The sequence below is a fragment of the Numida meleagris genome, chromosome 14 (assembly GCF_002078875.1).
Source record: "Numida meleagris isolate 19003 breed g44 Domestic line chromosome 14, NumMel1.0, whole genome shotgun sequence".
NCBI lineage: Eukaryota > Metazoa > Chordata > Aves > Galliformes > Numididae > Numida > Numida meleagris.
The window spans coordinates 7,432,132-7,453,476 of NC_034422.1; the positions used below are offsets into that span (position 1 = coordinate 7,432,132).

At 55.1% G+C, this 21,345-nt stretch overlaps 3 protein-coding genes across 4 annotated transcripts; 2 read left to right on the forward strand and 1 right to left on the reverse strand.

Moving 5' to 3' along the window:
• On the forward strand, positions 295–6,766 carry ASPHD2 (aspartate beta-hydroxylase domain containing 2). Its single transcript, XM_021413128.1, has 3 exons — positions 295–2,938; positions 4,214–4,327; positions 4,954–6,766. Exons 1-3 carry the CDS (start codon positions 2,131–2,133, stop codon positions 5,061–5,063), a joined length of 1,032 nt encoding a protein of 343 aa, XP_021268803.1. The 5' UTR covers positions 295–2,130; the 3' UTR covers positions 5,064–6,766.
• On the reverse strand, positions 7,319–19,109 carry HPS4 (HPS4, biogenesis of lysosomal organelles complex 3 subunit 2). 2 transcript variants are annotated; one of them, XM_021412437.1, is made up of 13 exons: positions 18,956–19,109; positions 18,580–18,670; positions 17,969–18,112; positions 16,998–17,105; positions 16,494–16,610; positions 16,281–16,375; positions 15,895–15,967; positions 15,195–15,228; positions 14,491–14,587; positions 13,119–14,019; positions 10,795–10,927; positions 10,056–10,164; positions 7,319–8,549 (listed from the first exon to the last, which is right to left on the reverse strand). In XM_021412437.1, the coding sequence occupies exons 1-13, from the start codon at positions 18,985–18,987 to the stop codon at positions 8,378–8,380; spliced, it is 2,106 nt and encodes a 701-aa protein (XP_021268112.1). In that variant the 5' UTR covers positions 18,988–19,109; the 3' UTR covers positions 7,319–8,377. The 2 variants fall into 2 exon arrangements, with proteins under 2 accessions (XP_021268112.1, XP_021268113.1); XM_021412438.1 differs by lacking the exons at positions 18,580–18,670; positions 18,956–19,109 and adding an exon at positions 17,792–17,866 and having other exon boundaries at positions 17,969–18,109.
• On the forward strand, positions 19,132–21,064 carry SRRD (SRR1 domain containing). The gene is made up of 7 exons (XM_021412443.1): positions 19,132–19,250; positions 19,318–19,358; positions 19,451–19,581; positions 19,900–19,998; positions 20,070–20,224; positions 20,453–20,498; positions 20,744–21,064. The coding sequence occupies exons 1-7, from the start codon at positions 19,147–19,149 to the stop codon at positions 20,966–20,968; spliced, it is 801 nt and encodes a 266-aa protein (XP_021268118.1). The 5' UTR covers positions 19,132–19,146; the 3' UTR covers positions 20,969–21,064.

The following is a 21,345-nucleotide window of genomic DNA, read 5'->3' on the forward strand; positions in this document are numbered from 1 at the left end:
GCGGGGCTCCGCGGCGGGTGACACCGCGGGGACGGGTGCCACCGATGTGACACGGGCGCGCTGCAGCGGGCGATGCCAGCTGGCGGTGCCACGCGGGGTGACACCGTCGCAGCGAGCGGCGCCGCTGGGGTGGCACCGAGCCGCCTGGCCGCGCTCCAGCTCCGTAGTAGCAGCCCACGGCCGGCCTCGCCCCGGCACTCGCGTGCCCGCGGAGCGGAGCACGATGCCGCCGAGCCGAGGCCGTCCCCACCGCGCAGCCTGGGTGCTGGGGAGCGCAGCGTGGGGATCCCGGCCCACAGCCGCCTCCTCCCGGAGCTGCCGGTGCCCTGCGAAGCTGTCGGTGCAACTTGGTGCTGCATCGGAGCCTCTCTGCTTCATTACGTAACGCCGCTGCTGCCTGGCACGGAGCTCGCCTCCACGTCCTGCACAACTTCAGGGCACTGGGGAATTGATTGGCGCTATTGGGGACCGACTGCCGTTTGTCAGCAGCTGAGGATGCGTGGATCTCAGGCCATGGGCGCCCAGAGCTAAAAGCTGCGTGCAGTGGAGCAGGGCATCTCCTGCATCCCGGGTGCCCCCTGGGTTGGGGTACTGCTCTGCCACCCAGCAGCATGGCCCTGGGGCTGCCTGTGCCAGCACAGGAGCAAGCTGCCAAGCTGCAGCCAGCCCCAGTTCTCAGCCTTTCCCTGCACAGTCAGGATGGGTGCCGGGTGGTTTTGGTCCCTCGTTGCCCTGCAACCCTGGGCCAGTGGTGGGGGCCCCTGAGTCTGTCAGACCCCTCCTGGCAGCCTCCATAGAAGATCCCCATTGCCAGTCTCCTTGCTCTTTTCCAGGGCTGGATTGCTGCTCTGAACCCCGCTGGCATCATGGGGTCGTGCCGCCCTGGGGAACACCCCCGGCACCGGCCCCTGGTGATGCTCCGGAGGAGGGCTGTGCTGGGGAAGCTGGAGGCATTCCAGCCAGTGTGGATGGAGGGAAGCTGTCTTGAAATTTCCAGGCAGCTCCAACATGCCACGTGGACTGCAGGGTCCAGGCAGTGGGTGCAGGGAGGTGCACGTGTCCTCCCCGCTGAGTGAGCTGCCCCAAGCCTGTGCCCCTGCCTTTGGGCTGCAGCTGCAGGAAGGCCCCAGCCGTGGCTCCACCAGCCAAACTTCATCTTCCTTTACCATCTGTGGGGAAATGCACATTGATTAAGGAGCTGCAGGACCTCGGCAGGGAAGGAAGGATAAGGCTGGAGAGCTTCCCTGGCTGGTAAACCCACCCTGCACCTTCAGATTGGTGCTCTCACAAAGAGACAGAGAAGCTCTGGAGATGGAGTTTGGGGTGGGCGCAGGGCACAAGCAGCTGCAAAGAACAGGAGGGTCACCTCATGCCACTGCTGTCCCAAGAGCTCCACCAGCCTGGAGCCTTGCTGGCGTCTCTGCTTTGTGCTGCACCTTGCTGAAGCCTGCAGGGATGGGATGTTACACTGCAGCGGGTGTGAGCCCATGGGGCTGTCACAGGGAACCTGCGCCAGGCGCTGGCTTCAGTGCTGGTGGCAACCCCACGGTCTTTGGAGGGACAGGGTCCTTTGGAAGGAGAGAATCATTTCAGAGCGTTTAGATCAAGAAGATAAATTGATGAGTGGTGAGATAGGGCTGTTAAGAGACCATTCTGAGCTTGGCCCCTGGCTGTCTTATCAGCTGGATTTCAGGCGTGATAAGGGACTGATGGAGAGGAGAAATTTGGGAGAAGAGCAGAGGAGGAGGTGGGGCAGTGCGAGCGCAGTGTGGGGATGGCTCTGCTGCTTCCCTTATAGCTGGCATTGAGATTCTTCTGGGGGTGCTGCTGGGAGCGGGTGTGGACTTCTTGTGGGACAACCCCAGTCTGCTGGGCTGGCAATGGGGCTGCTGGGCCACCGTCCTCTGCCCACACCCCCATAACACCTCCGGGTTTGTCTCCCCAGAGCCCCCTGGCACCGCGTATCGGGATGAGGTGAGCACGGCGCTGCTGACCCCCAACTCCCAGGAGCATGCCGAGCTGGGCCCGGCCGCGGCCCCGCACCCCCATGGCAGTGCTGCATGGAGTGGGTGCCCCTGCAGAGCACCAGGACTAAGCGCCGGATCCCCGTGCGCCTTCCAGCACCCCACCATGCCTCTGGTGTGGCTGCCGGACTGGAGCTGCTCCCTGGACGGGCTGCGAGATTTCATCGCCGCCGGCATCCAGTCGTTCCGGGACTGCGACGGCGGCGCGCTGCTGGCCGTGGGCTGCCTGCTGCTGCTCTTTGTCTGGTACTGCTACCACGTGGGCCGCGAGCAGCCCCGTGCCTACGCCGCCGTCAACGCGCTGATGCCGGGCGCCGAGGCCAACGGCGTGCAGAACGGCTTCGTCTACTGCCACGCGCCCGAGTGCGCGCGCTGCTCGCCCCACGATGGCCTCAACCAGAAGCTCTACCACAACCTGCAGGAGTACGCCAAGCGCTACTCCTGGTCCGGCATGGGCAGGATCCATAAGGGCATCCGCGAGCAGGGCCGCTACCTCAACAGCCGGCCCTCCATCCAGAAGCCGGAGGTGTTCTTCCTGCCCGACCTGCCCACCGCCCCCTACTTCTCGCGGGACGCTCAGAAGCACGACGTGGAGGTGCTGGAGCGCAACTTCCAGACCATCCTGTGCGAGTTTGAGAGCCTCTACAAAGCGTTCTCAAACTGCAGCCTCCCGCAAGGATGGAAAATGAACAGCACGCCCAGCGGCGAGTGGTTCACCTTCTACCTGGTGAACCAGGGCATGTGCGTGCCCAGGAACTGCAGGAGATGCCCACGGACGTACCGCTTGCTCGGCAGCCTTCGCACCTGCATTGGCAACAATGTCTTTGGGAACGCTTGTATCTCCGTGCTGAGCCCGGGCACCGTCATCGCCGAACACTACGGCCCCACCAACATCCGCATCCGCTGCCACCTGGGTGAGTGCCCGGCGGGCGTTTGGTGGGGTATCCCTGCTCCATGGTGGCGTGGGGTGTATCCGAGCCGCCCCCCATCCATCCAGGGGTCGGTTCTCACCCCACTGGGTACTGCTGCGAGCCCGGAGCAGGGCCGGGTGCCACCTTGGTGCCAGCCCCGAGGCAGGGATGGGGCCACGTGCCGGTGGCTCTGGGTGTCCCCTCGGTGCTCCCCACCCCGCGGGTGCTGAGGAGAGCCTGGCGCGGCACAGATGGCGGCGGGGGAGTCACCGCACGGGCGCTGCTGGCAAACAGTGAGCGCGGCTGCTCCGCCAGCTCCCGTCGGGTGAGCGCCGGCTGCGGCTGCCCTTGGTTAGAAGCAGGAGATGCTCTCAGCGCTGAGCTCCGTGGTGCTTCGGAGCAGCCACGCCCAGGGCAGATGTGCTCTGTGGAGGAGCAGAGCACAGAGCGGGCACGGCTCAGCCAGGGGCAAGGCCGGTGCTAGCTGCAGGTGGTTCAGTGTGGGTCCCTCCTTTGTCCTGCCCTACATCCTGCTCCACCTGCTTGCTGGGATGCTGAACTCCCAGTGACATCCCCACCTGTCCCAGCTCCCGCTGTGCCCACAGCGTGGTTGCATTTGAGCCAAGCCCCTTCCAGGTCGGCTGCTCTGCAAAGCAGAACAGCACTCAGCATAGATGAATCTTTCCAGGTGTTTCTCCAGGCCTTAGTGTTGCTGTACCAAATGCAGGGGCCATGCACAGCCCCAGTCCTGCTCCCCCCAGGCTGCCTGCCTGCATCTGGGCCCATCCAGCTGGAGCTACTGCACAAGGAAATGGGTTTGGGTTTCGTAGTCTTTGAAATATACATTAGAAATGCCCAGCAGCTTTTGTGCTCCTGGCTCTCCTGAGCAGCTGCAGTCCTTGCTGTGCTTGCTCGGATTTGGCACAGAACTCCACTCTGCTCATTTGCAGCCTTGTTACCATTTGCAGGTCACAGGAGCCCTGCCCCTTTCTGCACCTTGGCTGCATCCTCAGGGCAGGTGAACGCTCCAGCTCCAGCAGCTCCAGCCCTGCCACGGGTGACACTGGTGCCACACAGGGTGATGTTAACAGTCCCCAGGGGGCTCTGCCCTGTGCTGAGCTCAGCATCTGCTGCTCCTGCTCCCTGCAGGGAAGCAGCCCCTTGGCACCCCTTGGTCTCCACTTCGCCCGCCGTAAGCAGCGTGGGACTCACTGCTCACATTCTGGGACCACTCCCTGCAGGGACTGACCTACCTCTGTCCTCTGTTTGTACCCAAAGGTCTGAAGACCCCCAGCAACTGTGAGCTGGTGGTGGGGGGCGAGCCGCAGTGCTGGGCTGAGGGTCGCTGCCTGCTCTTCGACGACTCCTTCCTGCACACCGCCTTTCACGAAGGTAAGTGCAGGGCTCGGGGGCTGCAGTCTCGTCCCCCCCCAGCTCTACCCCAGCTTCCTCCCCATTTCCTGGGGCTCCAGCCCCAGACCTGCAGGGGCTGCCCCCCCAGCAGACAATTCACACATCCCATGGCAGCACAGTGCTGCAGGAGGGTGCAGGGTTGGCTTTGCTGCCTGGTGGAGGCTATTCTGCCTCGCCTCGCCCGCATTAGCCAGTATTACTTGCCGATGGCATGGAAGCACCAAGCAGAGCTGCTTCGTGCAGGGGAGCAGGTGGGAGAACAAAAGCTGTTGCTCCCACATAGTCCCTGCTACGGAATTGGGAAACGCAGCTTATTTCAGAGCCACGGGGATGGGGAAGGGCTGAATAGTGCAGCAGCAGCTCAGAGCCACAGCTGCAAGGGTGGCACCGAGCACCACGCCTGCTGCTCTGCTCTGTGTGACTGCAAAAAGCAGCACGGGGGCCCTGCAGGGAGCACCCTGCCCTGCGTGCAGGAGGCAGCATCGTGCAGGCGGTGCTCACTGCAGGTGCGCCGTGCTGGGGCGCGCGCAGCAACCTCGCCGAGCGCCTCGGCACTGCAAGCAGGGCACGGAGCAACGCCTCACCCCTCACCTCATCCCACCCAGGTCCCCCGGAGGAGGGTCCCCGTGTGGTCTTCATGGTGGACCTGTGGCATCCCAACGTGGCGGCCGCCGAGCGCCAGGCGCTGGATTTCATCTTCGCCCCGGGCCGCTGAGGTCAGTGCCGCGCTGTCAGGGTGAGGGCACCGCAGCTCCAGCGCCGCCTGCGGACGCTGCCCAGGGCAGGGGCTTCCTCGCAGCTCCGGGGCCTCCTCCTCCCGTGGGTCTTTTGTAAATGGAACCTTCGACGTGTATCAGCGGCATCTCTTTCCTTCCATCACGGCTTCAGGGATTATTCTCCACCACGGCGGCGCATCGTGTTCCCTCCGTGGTTAGATGCAGTCCCGCTCCCATCCGTGTTATGTTGCTCGTGTTTTGCAGTGTTCAGAAGTAGAGTTACAAGGGTGTTTGTTTGAATGTGATTATGTGAAGTTTCTCGTGGTCATCAAAAGGACAACGCTCGTGTGCCCAAGGCAGCAAAGCGGGGCGAAGCGCTGCGCTCAGCCTGCCCCTGCCCGCTTTGCAGTCCCCATGCGGACAGACGGACGGACAGACAGAGGGCAGAAGGCCGCAGCGGCACCGCAATGGGACAGCACCACCACGGGATGGCACCGTGATGCCCGCTGGCTTGGCTGCGCATGGCCCAGGCAGCAAACCCACCCCACTGAAGGGATGGCGTGCAGCCGGCCCTGCTCTGTAACCTCACCGGGGACGTTACCAATGCCTGAACGTCCTCCCTGCTTTACCTGCAACCCTTGGTTTTCGCAAGCCGAAGCCGCAGGGGCGGGGGGGCAGGTGGCAGGGCAGAGAGACTGTGGTTTCCTGCAGGGAGGGCAGCGAGGAGTGGCAGCCAGCCCTCCTGCTGCTGCTCGCTCATCCCCATCCTGCAGCCAGGGCGAGCGCAGGGAGGCAGCGCCCACGCACCTGAGAGCACAGCAAAGGTTTCCAGGCTCAGCATCGTCCTCCTCCCGGCTCCTCCTGGGGACGCAGCCCCACTCGAGAACGATTTCTTTACCGATTTTTCAGATTGCAAGATAAGGCAGAGATTTCAAATACATCCGAGATATTTTTTACACCTGTCTTGTTACAGAGTATCTGAAGTGCATGATTTCTACACGCATTGATTACTTGGAAACAGGCTCTGAGGAAGCAGGCTGGCTTGGTAACTGTCTGACAGTTTGGTAACATTCCTACAGTGGATAAGTAAAGATTATCAATAAACCGTTGTGCTGAAAACAGACCAGGCTCTGCCTGCTTGTGTAACTGTTCCAGGGTAAAGCAAAACACAGAGGAGCTGGATCCTTTCCTGAGCTGGCCCCAGCAGCTCAGCTCGCTGTAAGGAGAAAAGCATTGGAAATAACAGGAGCTGCAGGGTGGGAGGAGGCGATGGGCTGAACTGGCATGCAGTGAGTGAGGGCACGGCTTCAGCACAGCCCCAGCCCCCTGCCCGTGCTGGTAGGGGGCACAGGGGGCAGCTGCCTGGCAGCTCCCTGCCTCGATCCCACCCCCCAGGTCCCTGCTCCCCTGCAGAGGTGGACAGCTGGCCCCAGCCTGCCCTCAGCCCCATCTGTGCCAAGGCAGCACCAGGAACCACCACGCTGATTCGGCGCTCTTCAGGCTCGGCAGAAGGGCCTTCCAAAAAGGAAAATAAATAAATAAATCCCCCAAGCCACGTTTTGGAAAAAAAAAAACAAAAAAAAAACGCTTGCAGCTGCCTGCAGTGACACGTCAAGGGCAGCAGGCAGCCTCAGCAGGAGCAGCCCTAGGATGCCGTGCTGCCTCTCACACAACATTTGCTGTTCTTCTGCACAAAAGCCAGTACACAACACCCCCTCCCCCCCCCCCCCCCCCCCCCCAGCCCCCTGGGCAGCTTGGCACTGCTCAGCAACAGCCCTGACCTCGTTAGCAAGACATAGCCAGGGCAGCAGCTGCTCCTCATCATTGCACTTTAACATGACCCCTTCTAAACGTCCTCTCTCCAGTGCAACCATTAAGCCTGGAGCGCTTTACTGTCCTATCCCAAAGACCACGTTCCTCTTAAGCAAAGCCCCGGAGGCCAGATGCAGCTCAAGAGGCAGAACACAACGGAACCAGCCCAGCTGTTCACTGCTGACAGACGGCACAGCAGATTGCAGCAGAAGATTCCTGAAGACAGCAGGCAACGGCATCTATTTTGTGCTTTGCTGCCGTGCCAGAACTCCCTCCCATCCCTCTCAGGCTTTTCCTTCAGCTCCGTGCTTCCTGACGGAGCACACATCACTGCAGGAGCTCAGCCAGGAGGGAGCTGACAGCATCGCTCAGGTCACCCAACCCCAACGTGAAATGCAAATAAGGTGGAGTGAGCGGGACTCTAGCCACTGACACAGAGCTCTTGGATAAGTCTTGGAGACTTTTATTGTCACAGTGGTGTGCGTGTACGTAGCAGCAGCAGTCAGATGGCAGGATTCATCACTGAGGGCTAAGCAGCCACCGCTGCCTGTCCCCAGCAAGCTAATGACAGGGAATACACGAGCAGAAAGAGAACAGGTGCCAAGTAGCTATAAAGTCTCTTTGGTCCCATTAGCTTAAGGGGCTGGCACCTGCCTTCTCTGCCAACAGAGTGCAAACAAATAGAGCAATGAGAGCCAGGAGGTGAAGCATGGTACTCTAACAGGAGGGGAAGGACACAGGTGGCTGAGGAGCAGAGGGATGTAGTGCATTCAGGGTCCCCAGGGGAGGCCACAGGGTTGCAGCACCTTTCTGCTTTCTTGTGGGCAGCTTGGAACATGGAGCAGGCATGTGCAGTGGGACAAGGGTTTGCCATATACAGCTACAGAATAAAACCTACTGACAGCTACTGGAGGGGAGTTAGGAGTTCTGCAGCACTTGTTCTATTCCAGTTAGACAGCTTGCAGGCTGTTAATCAAGATAAGGCACTACGTTGCTGCAGGGAATCATTTCTGTAGATTACGAGGTATAAAAAAAGCCCAAGTCTGACCAGGACAAGCACAGTAACAGAACTCAAGGCAAGTGCAGGGTCTGACTGCCATTTCTGAAAGCAAGCACTGCCCAGTAATCCAGTGTCCTGCATAGCTTAGAGCAAGGAGAGGTTCTACTTTTGGTCGAGGCACTCCAGGAGTCTCTGTCTGTGGCGGCAGAGCACCACGAAGAGTCCTACAAAGTAAATGTAAACTGAACACCCCAACAGAGCTATTTTCTGTCTTCAGTCTTTGGTAAGTGCTAACATCAGTGACATGATGCACAACGTGTGCTGCAGGAGCATGACAGTGAGAGTGCCCACCCCTTCCTCAAGGCAGGGCAGGCTGGAAACCACAGTTAGCACAGAGCATCGTGCTTACAGAACAAATGGCTTTGAGAATTCGGTTACTGGAGATGAACCAGCTTCCACTACTGCTGAGATACGCTACCTCAGTGCATCAGTACCATCACTTCAAAGTAGGTTCACTCCATGCTTCAGCAGCTTTTGCTTGGCCTTGCTTGGCAGGCTGAATGCACTGTCCTGAGGGTTGGGAGCGCCTGAGTTGCGGAGTGGAGCACCCAGCTGCTGGAAGTAGGTCTCCTGGACGGGGTTCCGGCAGGCATACACTGCTGTGGAAGCATTCCTGGCGAGACAGGAGAGAAAGCAGCAGTCAGGACTGACAGTTTTGTGCTCACAGTGGTGGGCGCTGGGATGCTCGTAGCGCTGGACTCCCACCTAGTTAGTGGGACTTCAAGATCCATCTAAACCCTGCAATGTACTGCCAGAAGGCCAGAGAGAACCAGACCCTCCTTCTCAAAGACCAGGTCCTAAAAGAGAAAGGGTCATATCCCTCATGGTTTGTGACCTGCTCAGCAGCATTAACACCCACACCTGGGGCCATCCTCAGCGTCTCCCTTGCTGGCAGCCCAGCCCAGTACACAGGAGTAGTTAACTACCAGCTTATCTCACACCCCTTCTTCCCTTGAGGACCCTAACTCGCTACTGCTGTCCTTAAGCAAATCCCAGCACAGCACCCTGCAGCAGGAACCACACAAGGTTGTTTAGTCATATGCGTGATGAAACCAAAACACTGTAACCAAAAAGGCTCAAGTCACTGAGTAAAAACCAGCACTCAGTGTTTACCTGTGAGCGAGCTCAGAGGAAGCAAAGCAAAGGACTCTGCATTCCTCCTTGACAGCGGAAAGCAGCAACTGATATGTTTGCTGACACCCTCCTGTGACAACTCTCCATAAAAGAAAGCAGCTTTAGTCATCTTGTTACTCAGTCTGATTCACACACGGAGTTGCTTTTTTTGGGGCAACACAGAATGCACCAGCTTACCCAGTATCCGACTGAAGGAGCCAGTCAATCTAATGCTAAACAAGGAGTCTCCAGCACTGAAGCATATGATTCACATTCCCTTGGCAAGCAGCAAAAAAAGTGAAGCAGTAATTCCCTGAAGCATCTTTATTTCATCACGTTCCGGACAAACAAGCGTGGCCAGGCAAGCAGAATCTCTGCTCACACAACATAACCATCCTCCTTGAGGATGCAGGAGCATAGAGTGCTGCAGCACAAAAGCAGCCTTAGCTGTGGCTGTGTGCAGAGGCTCTGACTGTGATAAGACCATCTTGCTTGGCGCATCACAATTGAGTTTGCCACGCACATTACTGTGTGTTTCCAACTCAACAAGCCGTGCAAGAAAACAAAATCTAGGTTGCCAATTCTGTGCGCCTTTGGCTCCTAGCCGAGACACAAATTTATTAGGAACAGCTATATTTAAAGCTGTCTCTTAGAACCTTATGGTGCCAGGATCTGATAATATTCTAGTATTATATCTTAATCCAAACCCATGGCACAACTCAGCCGTGCCTTCAGCTCACTCACATCAGTGCCATTTTAGCTTATTAGCACCCAGATCACACTACAGGCAGAATATTAAGCACGCTGCATCTGAAGAGCAGGGTGCTTAATAAGGAATCAGGGAATAAGGTGACACAGCCGACCCTTGGCTAGAGATTCCGTGACGACAGCACTTGCCAGACCTCAGCAAGCAGTGTCAGAGAATACTGATGCAGTGTCCACTTACTCTGTGCACGACACAGCAGCCCTGTGCCTGGAAGAGGAGGGAGTAATGAACACACCTTACCTAACGATCACTTCTGAAAGAGCTGGAAGCTGATTGAAGTCAGAGTGGATCAGCGTGGCAGCCCTCAGGAGATGCCGATCCAGAGGGCCAGGTGGATGGGGCACGTTGGCTGCAGGACATAAGTGGGGGGGAGTGTTAGAAGCCTGCGCTGTGAGGAAGTGTGCTCCTGTATCCCGAGCAGGAAAACACTGTGGATTTCTCCCACAGTCCCTGTGTATCAGCAGAACAGACTGGATAACAGCCTAAGTCCCAGTGTGACCTCAACAGCCAGCAGCTGCACATCGCTCAGCCACGCACAGCCAAAGCCTGGGGTGCCTCTGCCCACATGTACCCACAGACTGCAGGGGCACAAAGAAGACCTGAAGTGTGGTCACCTACAATCACTGGGGTTTCTCTCATTCTGTAATTCCGCTCGTTATTCTAAGCTGCAGAGAGCCAGGCTGCTGTCTGGGAGGCTGCCAGGAAAAGGGAAACATGAGAACGAACTGGAGCGGTTTGCGGATGGCGCTTCCTGTGTGCACGCTGTCTGCCACCAGCCCAGGGCAGCACCCTTCCAACTGCTGGCTACCCAGACCTTGCTTCTCGCAGCTACAAACAGCTTACATTGCTGTACCATCACTCAGGGCCATTTCTTAAGTGTCAGCTGCACCAACTTAGCAAGCAGTGTGTCTGAGAAGCTGTCTGAAACATGAGGAAAGGTTACCACAAACCCCAAGCAGGCCAGCAGGCGCACGCTTACCTGTGAGCACGTTCTGGATGCAGTCATAGTGAGTGAAGCTGTAGGTTGCCTTGGCTGAAGACAGAGAGTCTTTGGGCAAAGTCTCCCTCAGATGAACCTCGAGGCCATTCAGAGAAGCCAGACTGCTGTGGTACTGCGTACAGGTAAAAGGCAGATGTTAGAGCAGACGTGCAAGGAGGCAGTGTAGGGAGCGTGGTGACTGATGCAGATGTCACAGGGATCAGAGCCCTCCTGCTGCTGCCCAGGCTCCCACCAGAACTGCGGTAACATGGGCAGAGGGAAGCAGTGAGATGGGGACTCAGAAAAGGGCACCCCAGCCTGGAAACGAGCAGGGTAGCTCTGCCAGGGCCCGGTGCTCCCTGCAAAACTCTGCACCAGCACTAGGACTGCAGCCTCAGGGCAGTGGGCAATGCAGTGCTGGCTAGAACGGATGAAAAACTCCATTATCTCCCTAATCCTCCACCTCTCTCCCTCCCCAGCCAAGCAGAGGATCAGGCCTCCATTCAGCACAATGCAGGGCCTGCCCTTGACCCCAGGTTGCAGGACAGATCTGCTTTTCTGTGCAATGAAGCAAAGGGATAACACCTTCCTACAGCCACATACCAGGACCAGGCGCCTGCCTGCTCTGCAGCAAAGGTCCATGCTAGGAGATGAGCCCTGTGGGCTGGTCTGCTGCTTGCAGCTGCACAAGTAGCATATTTTACCCTTCTTTGGTGTCATTCAGGAGCCTCAAAGCACTAGACAAATTAATTACAACTAAGCTTTGACAACCCTGAGAGCCGAGGGTCATTTTTAATCCACAGATAAACAAAAGAACAGACAGGCTGAGGCTGCACCTCATGCCCAAGCACGACGCCAGCAGCTGTCTGCAAGGCCCTGGCTCTGTGACCTGGAGCAATGCGCTGTTCCTCCTGGGCCAGCAGGACTGGCAGCACATCTCCTCCAGGAAACAACACTTGAATGAGTTGAGTGACAAACTGAGCCAGGGTGGGCCCACCTTGCCCACTGCTGGTCGTGCTCAGGTTTTGACGGGGAAAAGACATGCAATGTATGCCTGCCACCAGCTACACTAACCTGATCTGCACCAGGAATGACCTCCAGCTCTGAAGCCAGCGGTCCCTACCTGCACACACCCTGCAGCCTCCTCCCTTCACCAGAGCAGGCACAGCACAGCGCGAGCTGTGCAGCCCGGTTCCAAACGAGCAGAATGGAGACAGGGCAACCTGACACAGTTGCTGCAGGAGGCGAGGGCTTGCTGGCCCCTGCAGCAATCCTTTCCCTAGCAAGGCAACCCCTGTGTGCTGTGCATCCCTCTGCGTACGGGGGTCACAGACACAGCCCCCGAGTCCCAGAGCTCAGAAGCAAAGAGTAACCTTGAGGCTCTGCCAATGCTGGGAGGCAGCATTAGTCTGAGCTCTCCTCCACCTTCCAGTCTGACAGCTAAAGAAATGAGGTTGTTCCTATAGCAACTGGCATATCAAACAGGCCTCTGCAGCTTTGACTCAGCTCCCTGGCTGAGGCAGAGGCAGGGCATCGCTCTGCAGACAAATACTTCACAGGGAAACGCCGGGAGCAGGCACATCCTTCCCCCGCACCCGTGAGCAGCTCATTAACTGCACTGCACTGCTCAGCAGGGAGCTGCACACAGCAGTGGAGGCATCCCGGATCGCTTCGCTGCATCACCTACATCGAGTGCTCTAGTGGCACCTGTCGCTCCTGCTGCAGGTCCCTGGGTGGGTGGGTGGGTGGGGAAGTGGGGGGAGGTGAGGAATGGCCAGGGAGAGGCAGGTAGGGGGGGTCCAAGCAGGCTTGAGGGAGTCCAGGCAAGCAGACTCCTTTAGAAAGGAAGTGCTGCTGGGAGCTGCTGCCTCCAGACAGAAGCTGCGACAAACAGCGTGGAGGTTAAATAGAGAACATACCTTGCTTTCCAAAAAACACTACAGAACTGACAGGGTTTCCCAGCAAATCCCAAAAGCAGCGTGGCCCCCTGGCAGCCAGCAGGGCTGTCTCACGCTCGCACCGACACGTTCTGCTCAGGAGTGCTGCACGGGCGCTAACACACAACAACAGCTCCGGGTGCCACCCGTGACAGCGCTCCCACCTCTCAGGCTGGCTCCTTGTGCTCACTAACAGATCTGAGTTCTCTCTGCTTGTGGTGACTCTGCTCAGCCAAATGACTTTGCCTTCCATGCCACAAGGCGGGTGAGGAAAGAGATGGGGACACATTTTCAACACTCGCTCTCTATTACCAACGCCCATCCCACCCTACCACAAGCCCAGCAGCTGTGAGAGGTTTGCAGGTGTGGAGGAGGTTTCCTACTTACCACATCCTCAATTGAGCTCTGGTCATCTCGGAGGTGATCCTCAGCCACTAGAGAGAGCACAAGCCCCTTGATGCTGTGGACATACAAGCTCATCTGAATGAACTTGCAGTGCTTGTCAGACTCCATGCCCTGGGCTGCTGGTCTGCTTGCCTGAGGCCAGTCCTCCTCCCCACTCCTGGGACAGCCTGTGATCTCTGCTGAGGCACTGGGCAGCCCCTCCTGAATGTCTGCAGCCATCAGCTGACTCTTGCTTCTGAGCTCTGACTGTGCAACAGGGGTCGGGCAATCCAAACTCCAACTACCAACAGCTGCACCACTTTCTATAGAGACACTACTTTGGCTCAGAGTCCCTTGTTCATCTTGTTCACTCGACTTCCTTCTGCTCAGCTCTTGGGCAGCAGAGCAGGTAGCTAGACTGGCACTGTCCACAGGACAGCTCTGGGAACTGTGCTGTTCAGCATCAGAGTCCACAAGAGATTCCTGCATGCCCTGACTCTCCTGTTCCTTGGCATATGGGTGTGGAAAGGAAAAACCTTCCAGATATGAATCTGCAGCTTGAGCACACTGAGCAGTATGGAGCTCAGAAGGGCTCAGCAGCTCTTTCACTTGTCTGTCTGATGAGAAGGATGCTTTTCTCCTGAGCTCCGACCTTTTGTTGCCTGGGCTGCTCAGTTCTGCTGATGGAAAACTCTTTTTCCTGGCTTCCATTTTCAAAGGAACTGTGTTTGCAAAGCTGCCTGATTGCACAGCATCTTCTGGTGTGGCTGTGCCTGAAGCTTGTGCAGTTAGCACAGAGATATCATTCAGGTCTTGGTTTCTGTGAATTCCTGTCGACTGTGAGATTGCTGGGGAGCCAAGAGCATTCCTTTCTCTTCTAGGGCTTGCTGGGGCCATGGTTGATCTACCAGGAGATGACAAGTTGATTAAATTACTGAATAGGATCTGTTTGGAGTTATTAATACCTAATACTTTTATCACTTCCCGCTACAAAAGAACATCTACCTTGATAAAGGACAAGGCATGTTCTAAAACAGGTGAAAAGCATGGGCCTCTTACATTGCAAACTTCTGGGAACGATACCCCCTTATTCACACTGCACAAAGTCTTAAAAAAAAACAGCACTGTGAACTGAAAAACAACAGACCATCACAGTTGGCCTTGGGAAACAGTTTTTCTTTAGGCCACTTCACAACAGAGATACGGATACCAGAAACTCTGCCCAGCCTCAAAGGCCTCAGGCAGCTTCAAAACACAGATGCTAGAGCCTGAATTAACATTTGAGAAAACTATAGCAACGGCTGTGAGGACACAGCGCCACACATCGTAGCCCCTTGTCCTAAAAGCCTCTTTATGTATCACACTGCTTTCCTACCTACTCCTCCACTCCACTGGGAAGTCTCGGAGCACTGAGACTTCATCTTCTGTTAGGAACACCGGGATGACACGGGCACCCTGCGGCAACGGAGAATCTGCAAGGGCAATGGAGGTTTGAGAATTAAATTAGCATGCCCCAGCATTCAGAACAGAAGCTAGACTCCATCCCGTATCCTGGGGCATCACAAGATGACTAGGGTCTGACGAGGCAGCATTTTCCCATTCTCTTCATCTACTTACTATCTAAAATGACACATTTTTCCCTTTTTTTTTTTTTTTTTTTTTTTCCCCTCTGACTGTCCTGGCAGAACATCCACTAACCGATGCTCAAAAGCGACAACTGAAGGCTTAGACTGAAAGCATAAGCCATCTGCTTCAGGGTTCCATGGGTGGCCAAGTAGACACATGACTAACTGGAATGAAAGCAGGCACACTGGGAATCTGCAGAACTCACAATTGAACTCAAAAGAGCAAACTCCTTTGTTTAGCTGAAGGATCTAGTTCTGCTTACACAACACCCACTGGCACATGCTGACTAACAGCAGCAGAACCCCCAGGGATATGCTCCTACGTTCAGCAAGAGCTCTGACACAAATCCCAGCAAACTGCCTCATACTCTCACTGCAGAGAACGCAGCCCAGAGGGTTGCCATACACTGCTGCTGGGCGCTTGACAACCAGCACTCTGCAGCTGGATGCTCACCAGGCTCCTGCTGCTCTTCACCTCCAGGCTCACTCTGAAAGAAAAGTCAAGAATCAGCTCAGCGCCCCCAGGACATTCCTTCCAGTCTCCTCACAGAACAATGGGGGTTCTGTCTGTGACTACAACGGACTCCAGACCATCCCCTTCAGCAAATGCAGTCATCAGTTTACCAGGCTTGACAATGATTTGTTCCATTGGTAGCTCTCAAAGCCAAAGGGACTTCATAAGAAACAAAATACAGCTGGGAGAGATACCACAATCTGCTATTACTGCCTATTCAGCGCATAAAAACTTGGTTCTCTCAACCTGAGGGAGAACAGAGGTCTTCCTCATGCTCCACCTTGATAGATTTTTGGAGATCTTGAATGCTATAAATAAATACCTCTGATAAGGGCACTGAGAAGTCACCTATTTGTCACTTTCAGATACTCATTTTGGATACTGAGCGCTAAATACCCAAATTTGGGTAAAATGCTAATCAAACATCACATAAATGAGAATTCATGAACTCAGACTAAAATGAAAATAAATTCCTAGTGCCTTGAAACCTCATTCAGTCTTAACTAATGAAAGATCTAATCATGAGCATCGATATTTGTTCTTCTCAATAACTGCACGCAAAATCTATGTGAGGAGCTCCTAGATTATCTACAGAAGTGTACATCTGAGAGATGTACACAAAGAATGCTCAGCAACATACCTGGCCTGAAGACTCACTGCCTTGGAGGAGAACTTTAGCAGTGAGAGGAGGTGGCAGCTGGGTGCTCACAATCCTAGAAGAGCAAAACAAAGTCATACATGAGCAGAGCATCACTTGCACCTTGCTGAGATCCGCATTCTGCAGATCCTCCAAAAGGCTCTACGGGAGGGAAAGTTTTACTCAAGCACAAAGCCCTCTGCAGCACTGCAGTAAGGCTCAGAGAACACTGACAATGTTTGGTAAAAAATAATAATAATAATAATCTCATGCAGACAGAATGGGAGTACAGCATGATGCATTCTGCGAACACACTCCTGAGAAAGCATAGATCTAATATGCAAATTTAACATGCAGGTTAATTCTCTGGGTCATGCCTGGTTACTTACAAGCCTTTGTAGATAATGCAGCCTGCCAAGACATGGGGAGACCGCTGGCAAGTCTGCAAGATGAGAGCTGCTTTCAGTAAAAGCAGTGGGTCCACCTAGACACAGAGAACCAGAAGTTATGCCAGAGAACTCTTGGGAATACTCCAAGTAGCAAATAGAAACGCTGGCACTAGAGCATTAATAGAGCTGAGCATTGCAGAGGACGGATTTTACCTTGGTTTTGTCCAGATTCCAGAGAGAACTGAAGATCTTGTGGAGGTCATTGGTGTTTTTTTGGATATATTCAACGTATCTGTCCCACAGTCTGTTTAGTTCCTCCTGAGAAAACTCCTGTGGACACCAAAAATCCATATGGCTATCAGTTCACAGTCCTCAATGCATTCCAAATGGCAACATCAATCACTCTGGAACAGCACCTACGAGTGGCAAAGCTTACGAGCATCAGGAGGAAGATGATATAAGGAGAAAACTACTTCATGAACATCTAGTAAACATCCAGCAAACATTTACACAGCCTTGGTGGAATGGGAGGATGGGCCTGTACATATCAAAGGATTACAATGTGAAAAGTGGGAGCTTAGCCTGATCCTTGCAAGTAGGAAGACAGTGTAAAGGAACATAACAGCATGTCTGTACCAGGACAGAGCTTTGCCAATACGGAAAGGGTTTGAGATCTCCTCCTAGCCACAAACATTACAGCTCCCAATCTTTAGTTACCATGTAAGCCTGGTGAACAGGTCCATTGTAGAATGTGAAGAGGCTGATCAACTGCTCCAGAAACCGTCTACAGCTGACATCAGGGAGATCAACAGCACAGCCCAGCACCTTTAATGCAGAAAGCCATAAATGACGATGAGCATTTACTGGGAAAGCTCACAGACAGCAGATGAGAACGACTCTTACTGCTTTCAAGAGAGTATCAAAGGTACACAAGCAGTTCTGTAGCAGGCAAACAATCCCCAGGTTCACAAGTCAAACAAAAAGGAAATTCATAAATACCCACAGAAGAGCCCTGGCAGAGACAGGATGAGTAAAAGAAGCTGTCAGTCCAGAGTTTTACACACCTTGCCTTTCCATCATATGCCAGATGACCTAGCTCAGTACTAAGTAAGCTGAATAACACAGGTCTGACTGGCCTGAGTCCAGTTTCCCACGGATGGTTTAGGGCGCTTTTGTCATGACTTTACTGCACACTGCTCCTTATACGCTAAACATCTGTTAACACTTACAAAGCTTTGCAGCAGGAATGCTGAGGGCTAGAAGGTCAAACAGTAAAACTTCTAAACAGGGAGTTCAAGTCCTTTTTATAAGCTCTAGTACATAGGCTTCTGTTCCCACTCATTGCCAGTAGCCCATAGATACACATAACTACATAAGCCTCAACTTTTGATAGTCATTGCCAGGCACATATTAAGAACACACAAATGAGGTATGTGAAGCTTTTTACAAAACAGCTCAAGTGACTGCCCTAGAAAGTGCTTACACACTGTGGTAAACAAAACCTAAGTTACCTTGCAATGAAAAGTTGTGCATTGCAAGTTCACACCCTAGCTCTCCCCAGGTCTATCTGTGAGCAGGCCCACACCCTGAAAAAAAAAAAAAAAAAAAAAAACCCTCTTAGTTTGATATAGCAGTTCAGACCTTCTCCCTGTGTTAGCTCTGCAGTGCCTCCAGACCCCAGAACTCACCCACAGATAGTCTCCATCCACTATAACTGCAAACTTGAGCTTCCTCAGGCGAATAAGGCTTGGAGGAACTCCCGAAATCTCAGTCATGCAGTGTACCACTCCAGCAATCTGTCCACACAACAGCTCCTGCTGGTCGGGGAGAGTCTGACAAGGAAGGAAGGCAACAACGACTTACTGTCTTCCCTTTTAAAAGGGACTGGGGGGAAAACAAAATCACACATACGTTCAGGTATAATTAAAAATTAATCATAAATTCAATATCAAATACAGAGGCAGAGGCAAATCCCAGCTTATTTAAGGGCCCTTCCTTCCCTGGTGTGTTTGCTGTTTACAGTACCAGAACAGAACCAGGCTCTGCTAGAGGACAGTACTGCCCGGCACTGGCAGCCAAGGGAGCAGAATGTGAGTGCTCACAAACACTGTGGGTGGCTCTGAGCCCCAGGCTGCATTGCACCACTTGCCCAGCTCAGGCCCTGGGGATTTCTGAGAGCTTTTACAGACACTGAATGAGAAATAAGCCAAAGTTCCACCTGGAAGTCCTGAACCAGAACTGTTGGCATGTATTCACTGAAATATCCGCATACAGGCGCCAAAACAAAAGCAGCCCTTACCTGAGAAGGATAAAAATAACAAATGCCAGCGCTCGTAGGATCCCCTTCCTCCTTAACCTTGGAGCCATCGTAAAGGAAGAAGTAATTCCACCTAGAAAAGCAAAGCATTGGCAGAGATGACTAAAACGCTTGGAAAGCGCCATGCTTCTCCCCCCGTTACCTCAGGTACAGCAGCACGGGCTGTTACACGAGGCGCTCTCCTCACAGAAACACTGAGACACGGAAGCAGCACAAGAGGGTGCCACGTTATTAAAAGAGACTCCGCAGGGCCCGGTTGAGAAGGGCTCGGCCCACCCGACCGCTGCCCTGTCGGCGGGACACGGGCAGCTCCCCCTCTGTTCTCGCAGTCCCCCGGGGCCGCCCCCACAGCGCTCACCACGGAGCCGAGCCGTGCTGGGGCCGAGCCATGATCGCCGCGGCCTGCTGCTGCCGGCGGAGCCGAGAGGAACCGCTCCCGCGCAGCACCGCAAATCACATGACCGCGCCACGTGACCTCAGCCCTACGGCGGCCCGAGCGGCGCCGCGGGGTCACGTGAGCGCAGCCCTACGGCGGCCGGGAGGGGCCGCATGGCGGCGGCGGGCGGGTGGCGCGCGGCGAGCGGGCGGCGGCGGAGGCGGAGAGCGGAGGAGGAGGGCGGCGTCGCGGTGCTGAGGCGGCTGCGGGACGCGCGGTGAGTGCGGGGCTGCGCGGCCCTTCCCCCGACCGGGCCCCGCTGACGGCCGCGTTTCCCCCCGCAGGGACGAGCTGCTGAGCTCCGGCTTCTGGGCGGCGAGCGCCGGTGCGTGCGGGGCGGCGACGGCGGGAGGAGGAGGAGGGCGGCGGGAGGAGGAGGAGGAGAGCGGCGGCTGACGGCTGTCCGTGTGCCCGCAGGAGCCGTGCGGGAGCCGCTGGGCTCGGGGCGGGCTTGGCGCTGCGTGTGCTACGGGCTGGGGCGGTTCGCTGCCTGCCCCGCCGCCCGGCTGCAGCTGGCCTTCCTGCTGCTGCTGCTCGAGATGCTGGAGGTAAGCGGCGCGGCCCCGGCCCGCACGTCCCTGTCCCGTGTGTATCTATCCACGCCTGTTCTTGGCCTGCGCACGCCCTGTCCTCATCCGTTACACCTCATGCATCTCCCTGTCCCTGTCTGCACGTGCCCCTGTTCCATGCGTGTCTGTGCCCGCGCACATCCTATCTCCGTCCATTGCGTCTCTGTCCCCATCTGTATCCCCAGCCCATGCATGTCTGTGCCTGCGCATCCCTGTCCCCATCCTGTTGCTGTAGCCACGTACCCCTGTCCATGTGTGTCCCCATTCCACACATCTGCCCCCACACGTGCCCCACAGGTGCCACCCAGCCACTGCTTCCTCTTCGACCCGGCCTTCTCAGAGCTGGAGCTGGCAGCACTGAAGGCGCTGGGGCTGCGTCTGCTCCCGGAGAACGAGGTGAGGGGACCCCAGCCCCAGCCCCATGTGACCAAGCTGTGTCCACACCGTAACCGTGCTGCCCCTCCCAGGAGGGCAAGCACCACGTCAATGGGTCTCCTACGCTCTTCTACATGGTGCACTGTGGCAAGGCACTGTACAACAACCTGCTCTGGAGGAACTGGTCTGTCGGGGCTCTGTCCAACATGGTCATCATAGGCAACAGCTTTAAGGGAATCGAGGAGAGGTACGTACAGCCCTACAACCTGTCTCCTACGTTATTTTCCACTCTTTGTTTTCATAGACACTTTTTTCTAATGCTTCCTCGAGGGACTTCCACGTGGCCCTCACAGTTTTGCCCATTTTCAGTTTGCTGTCACAGCAGCAGTCTCTTACCTCTTCCATTTAGAAAAGCTGTCTTCCTTTCATGGGAACATCATGCTCCTAATGCCAGTTTACCTTTTTTTTTTTACAGGTTGCTCTCAAGAATATTGGAGAGAGATTACTCTTACATTGCGAAGGTAGGAAGCACTAGAGCTTTTTAAACACAGCAATACAGTTTTGCATTGACCCAGCACCTTTTAAACGAGAAAGAACATTAATTGCAACTTTAAAGATGAAGGTGGTTGTTTTTAAAGCCTGGGACCATTTTATTATCCGCAGAACACACTGCAAAGAGGGGTATTGTTAACACACCGCTTCCATCTTCACGTAACCTTGCACAAAAGTTCTTTTGCTTTGTACACGTTTTTCCCAATGCTTTTAGATTTTAAAAGGGGTGGAGGAAGTTGCGCTCCCCACTCACCCTCGCTACTCGGATACCTTTAACGACACTTCCATCCACTGGTTCCCTGCACACAAGCTGGAGGGACTCGCTGCTGAGGTTTGGGAGTTGGTGGAGGAGCCGACTTACGAGGAGTGCGATGACTTGGAGATCATCAGGAAGGGGGAGGAAGGGAGCCAGCACAGCCCTGCCACAGCGCAGCCCTAACTGCTGCCTCTTCCCTCGGTCCTCCTGTGCAGCTGAGGCGATGCTCAAGCACTGACAGCGCCATCACTGTCTGCCAAAAGTGGCAGCACCTGAACTCTGAGCTTGATGGGACATTTTTGTATCATAGCGATTTTTTTTTAATAAAAGTGAACGTTCCACTTTGACTTATGCTCACTTAACTACAGCGAATTCAACTAAAACCTGCCCTTTAAACCATCCGTCCTGTGTAACATTTGCTCTTTTAATTGCTTCCCTTTCGTGAGCAATTCAAAGCCCATGCCTACGCTGTGCACGTTTTGAAGTACCCAGAAGGGCAAGTGATTTGTGGGATGCGTAGCTGAAAGCTTTAGAAGCTAGTTCCTAACACACTCACAAAA